Source organism: Polyodon spathula, chromosome 5, assembly GCF_017654505.1.
Source record: "Polyodon spathula isolate WHYD16114869_AA chromosome 5, ASM1765450v1, whole genome shotgun sequence".
Lineage (NCBI taxonomy): Eukaryota > Metazoa > Chordata > Actinopteri > Acipenseriformes > Polyodontidae > Polyodon > Polyodon spathula.
Genome location: NC_054538.1, coordinates 68,294,873 through 68,303,038, shown reverse-complemented (window position 1 = coordinate 68,303,038; position 8,166 = coordinate 68,294,873). Strand labels below are relative to the sequence as shown.

Sequence of the window (8,166 nt, the reverse complement as noted above, 5' to 3'; positions counted from 1 at the left end):
AAAATAAACCAAAACAAATGTTGAAACATTCTGTTGTCATTTAATTTAATGCTGCATTTTTAAAGCAAGGAACCACTTAATCATATTTGGTTTCACACCAGAGCAAAGTACAAGACGGACTCGTTGTGTTTTGCAAAACATCGAACAGGTCGGTGCTTTTATTATATGAGTATACATTTAGTAAGTACATGCTGAAAGTGAAGCACGAAATACGAATACACATACCAAGAGGGTGGCGTTACTATCTCATTTATGCGTTCTGATTCTGTTTGTACGGGGCAGTCCTTCCTCTCAAATCTTAGTTTCAAAATGTTATCTTTGATGTGGTTTTTTTTATGTTTGGCAGTATTTATTTCGGTTCGTCTTGTTCACTGGATTTTTTTGGAAAAACAACCAGTTGGTATTATTATTGCAGTTTTCAGAGAGACTATTTACAGGACTATTTGGCACCCAATTGTATCAGTACTTGCATCATCCTGTACCTGCACTTCTTAACTGCAACACACTTTGCTGTATTATTATACGACTTCTCTCAGTTATAACTATTTTTCTGTATTTTGTACTAGATTTTAGTCTTAAATCGGTAAGCGTATGGATATTTTCTGTAATTGCTCTTATTTGAAATCGTTCTTATCCATTTATTGTACTTACTAATGGAATTTACTCTTATAAGCAGATATTTGCACGATAAGTTGAACTGCTTTTATGCGAAATCACACTCAAATGTAATTACTTACTGTATTTTTGTATTCTCTCATTTGAATTTGCTCTTATTTACCACAGATTTTGTTGTGTTTCGTATTTCATTACTGCTTATCTGTAAGTGATACTTTGCAACAACTGTAAGTCGCCGTGGATATGGGTGTCTGATAATAAATTAATAATAATAATAATAATAATAATAATAAATGCAAAAAAAAATTGGCAAGTCAATATCTTCAACTACTGTACATAATTGTGGTGGTTACTTTTATCTCAATGAGCAAAACTGTCTGAATGAATAAAAAAAAAAAAAAAAAAAAAAAAAAGTTTGCCCAGTACATAATGTATTCTACTGTTTGTATGATTTCCTTCACAGCCTGACTGGTAGAATGATGCGGTACTGGGGTGAGATCCCTGTGTCGGCGGTGCCATCCAGTCGGAGTTCCTTCGACTTGCTGCAGAGGGAGTTTCGCTCAGTAGAGGTGCAGGATCCACCACTGCACCAGCCCTCTGCCCATCGGCCACGCCCCACCACCATGTTCGACGTGCCCTCTGAGCCCTGCAGCCTGACCATCCACACTGTGCAGCTTAACCAGCACGTGCGCCGGCTCAGACGACTGCTCGCCACTGCACAGGGGCAACCCCAGACTGAGGGGGGTGCAAGGCTGGAGGAGAACGAGACCTTGCCTGCTAGGCCCCCCACACCAGCCATCCCCGACGATCTGCTACCCCTCGACAGCAAGGCACCCCACCTCCCCTTCCAGCTCCTACACAGCGACCCGGAGAGTGATTTCTACAAGTGAGTCTGTGCAGCACCTGCTGTAGTGATTAGAGTAAGTGAAAGATGTTCCAAGTGTTTGTAGACTGTGCATTTTCACCGGTCAAGCTTGTGAAAGGAGTGTCTGATGTGATTCCGCGGAGGCAGTAGAATCCATTCCTTATATCAGGCAACAATGGCAAATATCTTTAAAAACTGTCTTCAAATCACATATGCCAATGGTCAGTAAGAGAAAGTGCAAAAGACTAAGGTAGTGCAGTGGCTTATTAAAAAAAAAAAAAAAAAAAAAAAAGAGAATGTTGAATTCCGGTCAGGGAAGCGGGATAGAATCTTGGCTTTAAAAATGTTCTTTTCATCAGGCTTATAATACATCTTAACATCTGAGATATGCTATAAAGAATCTGTCATTGTTTGCCCCCAGAGGAAAAGGGGAGCCTGTGACGGAGCTGAGCTGGCCCTCTTGTCGGCAGCTTCTATATCAGTCAGTGGCCACAGTGCTTGCCCATGCAGGCTTTGAGTCGGCGCAGGAGAGCGTGCTGGAGATGCTGACAGATGTGGCTCATGAGCACTACCTGCGGCTGAGCCGGCTGCTGCGCGTGGCTGTGGACAGAGAGGCCCGCCTGGGCGCTACGCCCTTCCCTGATGTGGTGGAGCAGGTGTTTCACGAGGCTGGCATCGGCAGCGTGCTATCACTGCATCTCTTCTGGCAGCACCGCATCAAGGACTACCACAGCTACATGCTGCAGGTAAGACTGATTCCAGGACCATGGCAACCCAGCTACACCATCTCTGATTTCCAGTAGCATGTATTTGACAACTAGTATTGTTTACTTGAAGCTGCAATTATCTTTTAATTTGCAGAAACTATAGTGGTCCAGTACGTATTTGTATCTTTAAAAAATATATACAAAAAACAACAACACGTTGGCAAGGTTTCCATGGAAAAATAAAAATGAGTCTCACCTTTTTCTCACACTATTTTGATAGTACCTTGTGGGAAATGTGGGTTTCCATTTAGTTTTCTTTTAGGGAGACAAATTCTCCTCCTCCAGATTCAAATGTCCGTATTAATATTATGGTATATTTAAATGTTTCTGTCTACAATTCTGTCCAATTTGGCCTTGTGTGACAACAGATATTGTGCAGCTTTCGAAGCTGGGTTTACACAAAGTTTTTAGATTGTGTAGAAGAACCAAACACCAAGTATAAAGGATGAAAAATATATCTGTATGTGCTTTGCCAAGGGCTTATTTATGTATTTATTTATGTATGTATTTATTTATTTATTGTAAAGAGTTGCATTTGTTTTACTTTGTAGTAGCTTCAGTATTTTTTATAACCTTGCTTATAAAACAACTAAACTGTGAAGCACTGTTATTATGAGTTAAATGGCAATCATTTCAAACACTGGTGTCACTTAAAAAAGAAAAAAAATACTGAATGAAGAGGTCTCTAAACCCCTTGTACCATATGCTTATTGTTTCCCTATTTGGTTAAAGAGCTTACCAATGCTATTACCAGCAGATCTCAGAATTGCTTGGTACAGCATTCAGTTGTAGTAAAAAGTTGTGTGAGGTTACGTCACAAACGGGATCATCACTGCTGAAGTCCTGTGAACATACTCTATGACTTTCAGACTTGTTTCCATGCAAAAAAAAACAAAAAAAAAACAGTTTTTGGTCAATTTGATCATTTTGTTTTGCGTGAGAAGGCAACTTGCCCACCCTTTTAAGTCGTGCACCTGCTACAACATGATGATTGTGCGTGATATGTACGTGCTATGTCACATTCTCATGAGAATGGATGGAGAATTTGGAGTTTCTAAACTGCATGGAAACCCTGCTGCAGTCTCCAATAAACATATTATGTTATATTAAACAAGTATACTATGTATAAATTGAGAAAAATACTATGTAGAGGGACAATCTTCTACTTGAAAGAACCTTATTACACTCCCAATATTTTATCGAGAATCATAAATAAAAAGCACAGAATTCATTAGGGATGGACCAGTCACTTACTTGATGCTACCTCTATATAAAATGGATGGACAAGAGGACAAAAAATACTGGCTGAGCATCAAAACCATGGGGTCAACTGTCGGTACTAACTTCAATACCTCTAGCTAAAGAAGACAGCTAACCTATGAGAACACTTAACCCCAACTATAACCAGTTCACATGTCCTTAGAATTGCGTGAATAAAATGTGGATAAATTCAATGGTTTGTTGTGCTGCGCTCAAATGCAACCCGAAATGTCTAAAGGTGGCTAGGAGTTGTTTCTTTTTTAATAAACGTTTAGGTTACTTGATATGAAATGATTCACTCACCTGCAGGTTAGCAAGCAGCTGTCTGAGGAGTACGAGTGGCTGGTGAACCCTGAGAAAGCAGCGGAGGACGCCAAGCCCCTGAAGATCAAGGAGGAGCCTCTAAGCGACATCACCTTCCCGATCAACGAGGAGCTGGAGGCAGACCTGGCCTCAGGGGACCAGTCCCTGCCAATTGGGGTGCTGGGGGCACCCAGCGAGAGGTTATCAACCGGGCTTGAGGGAGACTGCTCCCCACATACAGGAGGTACTTGCAGGAGAGTATCAACTAGTGCAGTAAAAGTGTGGTGAAACCTGAATACAGTGTAATGGTGGATTCCTTTGTGATACAGGGCTTTAGTGGCCTGCATTGTTTTGGATATAATTAGCATCCCCATGATAAATTACTTATGGGGGGAGACATGCTTTCAATCACATGCAACAGAAAAGCTTGTATTTCAACATGGATGGACGTACACTGGCAGGTTTCACACAGCCATTCTGTATTGGTAGTAAATTGATAATATTTAGGATACTACTGCACTAGTAGGACAGATTGTTAAGTGCAAGGTTTTGCATATATTTAAGAGGAGGCAATTCAGGAATACCAAGAAATTTGGTGTGCCAGGGCAAACAAATGTCCCACGCCCTGTCCTTGTGTTTCAGGGCTGGTGACACCATGAATTTGAGCGCCACTGTACAAGTGTATAGGATTACCCTATTCATATATATGTTATCTTGTGTGTACTTGATTCTATAGCGCTCCTGTATTTCAGGTGATCCGAATACCCAAAAACGGCACAGGTGTTGAATATTTTTACATACCTGCAGCATGACCAAAAAAAAGAAAGGCCTGATCTATCAATTTGAAGATGAAAGTCTAAATCTGGAAACAGGACTGCATTGACTAACTACTGCACCAGCTGTTAAAAAGCTGTTTCTTGTTTGACAGGTGCGGTGGGCAACGGTTCCCCCTTGTGGAACCTGGCGCAGGTGAAGATGGAGCCGCAGGATGTGGAGGAGGGGCAGGTGCACGGGCACGGGCATGGCGAGCTGGCGGATAACGTCTTCGAGGAGCCCATGTCAACCATTAGCGAGTCTGGCATCCCGCCCTCCCCCAACGGGGCCGGCTCCGATGCCAGTTACGGCTCCCACTCCCCCGACAGCCTTATGGGCACCTCGCCTGTCTTCAACCAGCACCTTAAGAAACGCTTCAAGAAGATGTGACATCTCATCCCACCCCAGCTGTTTATCTAGACTACTTTACCGGCAACAATATGTTATGGACAGAACTCCTGAGACAACCAGGGTTACACCAGGTACTTCTGCAGGGTTAACTTGAAAAGAAAGGGTGAAAGTGCTTTGAACAGAGGACTCTGGATTGCAGTGGGTATGCCAGTAACCTGCAATTTCATTACAGTTTTTAACTTTTTTTTTTCTTTCCTGTAGACTTCTAACTTCAAACACCCTGCAGTTCATTCAAGCTTTTTATTGCTTTTTGGAGAAGCTTTGGGACATAGATGACTGTGTGCAACTGAATAGCTCTGTATCTATAAAATATAAACAGCAGCCACACAAGAAAATAAAGTCAAGTGGATAGAATACAGAAGACAAGGGGGATATTTCAGCTGGTGTTGGGGACTTAATTTTACCTACACCAAAACCAGAGCTTACCGGGGAAAAAAAAAATATTAAAGTGATGCTACAGCTTTGCATTGTTTACAAATGTGTATTCTGTTCCAAGCAAGAAGAGGTCTGTAAGAAAGATGATGTATTCTGAATAATCTGGCCACTGATTTCTGTAAAAGGTAAACATTTTGTCTCCAACGTTTGGGATATCATTTCGTTACATGACCAGTTGTAGATTTATTTGAATAACTCCCTGTGGCAAAGTGGTTGATAGTGTGCAGGTGCAGGTGATTAAAGAACAGACAGACAATTGTAATCCAGGTGAAAAGGTTTGTTTTATTTATTTTTAAGTCCAGTGCCTGATGGCAAAACAAACAGTAAATAATAACGGAGGTAAATAATACTTAATTTATAATCCCTGTGTTGCCCTGCAAATAATAATCCTGTTATTATTATACACCCACACAAAACACAAACACAAGTCCCTTAGTACAGTTGTATTTGTGATACAGGCACAGTGCTGTTCTGGGACGACAGCTCCGGAATGTGTTAGCTGTCTAGTGATAACACGTAACAAATAGACAAAACAAAACAAACCCTCATGATTATCCAACAACAATACAGGTCCTTCCAGGTTACTTAATACCAACCAAAGCAAAGGAACAGGTAACATTGCATTCACCCCTATTTACACCGTCACTCATGAGCCCTTGGTAAACAATTGCAGCTTCTTTTTTATGATCTGCAGCTGCCACATCATTTGCCCTCCGGGTCAATGAGTTAGTCTACCGAAGCTCTGTCTCTTTTCTACATGACCGACTTCCTTTAACCCTCGGAACGAAATGTCAGGTCAAGTAGTCAGAGTATTCTGTTCCCGTTACTTAGTGCCCTCACAAGTTGGGAGGGAGATTTACCACCAAGAATCATTGTCTTTCAGTCACACTCCCTTTAAACAAAAATGTGTGCTGTATAGTAAATGAATATGGAGAAATTGAAGTGACTTTATGTCTTTGGTTTACCTGTTTAATACCAGAGAGGTATAATGGTGGTCCGGCTGGTTTGATGTTAATCCAGGCAGAAGGCAGTATAAAGAATCCAGACATCGATTGTGGGTATAAGCACAGAGCACATTTATTTTAGTAGTCAAATGCTTCAGACGATTCATAACCTAGTTCCACAGTTCCACTCTATTTAATCCTTTTCACAGAATTAGGTAATTTTATTATTTAGCTTGCTAGTTAAACTACATTACACCTGATAAATCTAAGGCACATATCCATAGCTCTCCACCCACCTCACAACTGAGATATTTACAATTAAACTAGTTGAACTGAGGGAGAATGAAGCTGTACTTGCAAATTCCTAATCCCCCCCCCCCCCCCCACCTAATAGACAGAGATTTACAGATACTCAATCTTAGTGAAAGTCATAATTAAGAAAACAAGAATACCATTCTATCCATACTCATTTTTATTACATTATTACTGTAAGTATTTCACACTAAAGTTTTCCATATATCTATATAACTGCTTATTGACTGTAGAATACATGTCTGTAAGGCAAGTAGCTAATAACACCCAGGCTAAATAAATTCCTGGCTTTAGGGACAAATATAGCTGGGTATCATCAGCATAGCAATGGAAGTTCACTCCATGTCTGTGGATAATATCATCAATAACACCAAGAACATATTTTAATCAGCTCCTGATTTCCATTACATGAGAGTAGGTGTTAAAACTTCATACTGATATTGGACTCCGCTCTCACCAATATAAGCACCAACTAAGACCTAGCTTCTTTTACTGTAAACTAATGTTCCATCTGCGTTTCCTTCCATCTGATGATGTAGATATTCTTCTGCCTGGTGTTGATGGCTGAAGTGTAATGCTGGCTCCAGGGATCAACCACAGTGCAGCCTCCCTAGCGCATCAGCATGACAACCGTCTGGACTGAGCTGAGTAGGGTACTTCTCTGGGGACTTCAAGTGGACACCTTCCATCCTTGGTGTTTCATCGACTAGCCCACGACACCTTAAGAGGACTTGACAGTGATTCTGGTGTCCCAGCATCACCCCCTTCCATCCCCCACTCAGCTAAACCCAGCTCGCTTACCTTCCTTTACATCAACGTTTTTTTAGTTCTACTGTGCTTGTGGTCCCCAACCAGAATCTTTTCATGTCAACCATAGCCAGTTGCTGCTCCTCTCTGCTGCTTTAGATAAGTTCTTCACTGTGCGTCACAAGTCTTGACCACTGAATCCGATGTCTCTGAGAAACCGAGTTGTGGAGTATGCCACAAATCCTCAACAACCCACCTCAACTGGGTAAACCTGGACTCTACACCTTACCTCATATTAAAATGTGTCTTGATGTAGCTGACAATGAACACAAAGGACACCATGGATCTTCTCCTACCCACAGATTAAGGTTATTTGGTAATGGGAGACCATCATATGTTGACCTGAAAGCACCAGAGTTTAAATTTGCCCTGCAAAGTGCTGCTGTCTATGCTGTTCAACCCTTGCACTGCTTGTTGTCTCACACAAACTGTGTCCTTTAGGTCCCCATCATACCATCTCCCAAGACTTTTCACAGGCTTCCCAGACACTTAGTATTGCATCCACTACCTTTACCTTTAATTATAGAGGTGCTCCTTGACTTAGTGGGCTTGGATTGCATTTGTGCCCATTCATTGTTATTGATTAGTTTGCCCAATCACTGATTAGTGCAGGCTACTGTTGTAGTCATGATTG

General features: G+C 41.4%; 1 protein-coding gene across 3 annotated transcripts; it reads left to right on the top strand.

The window, feature by feature from the left end:
- The first annotated feature begins 67 nt into the window (after positions 1–67).
- On the top strand, positions 68–5,727 carry supt7l (SPT7 like, STAGA complex subunit gamma). Of its 3 annotated transcripts, XR_005950363.1 has the most exons (6): positions 68–148; positions 1,079–1,501; positions 1,902–2,226; positions 3,817–4,054; positions 4,739–5,105; positions 5,236–5,727. XR_005950363.1 is itself a non-coding variant. In XM_041251111.1 (5 exons), exons 2-5 carry the CDS (start codon positions 1,092–1,094, stop codon positions 5,011–5,013), a joined length of 1,248 nt encoding a protein of 415 aa, XP_041107045.1. In that variant the 5' UTR covers positions 68–148; positions 1,079–1,091; the 3' UTR covers positions 5,014–5,118. The 3 variants fall into 3 exon arrangements, 2 of the variants coding, with proteins under 2 accessions (XP_041107045.1, XP_041107046.1); XM_041251111.1 differs by lacking the exon at positions 5,236–5,727 and having other exon boundaries at positions 4,739–5,118; XM_041251112.1 differs by lacking the exons at positions 68–148; positions 5,236–5,727 and adding an exon at positions 156–180 and having other exon boundaries at positions 4,739–5,118.
- Positions 5,728–8,166: the final 2,439 nt, after the last annotated feature.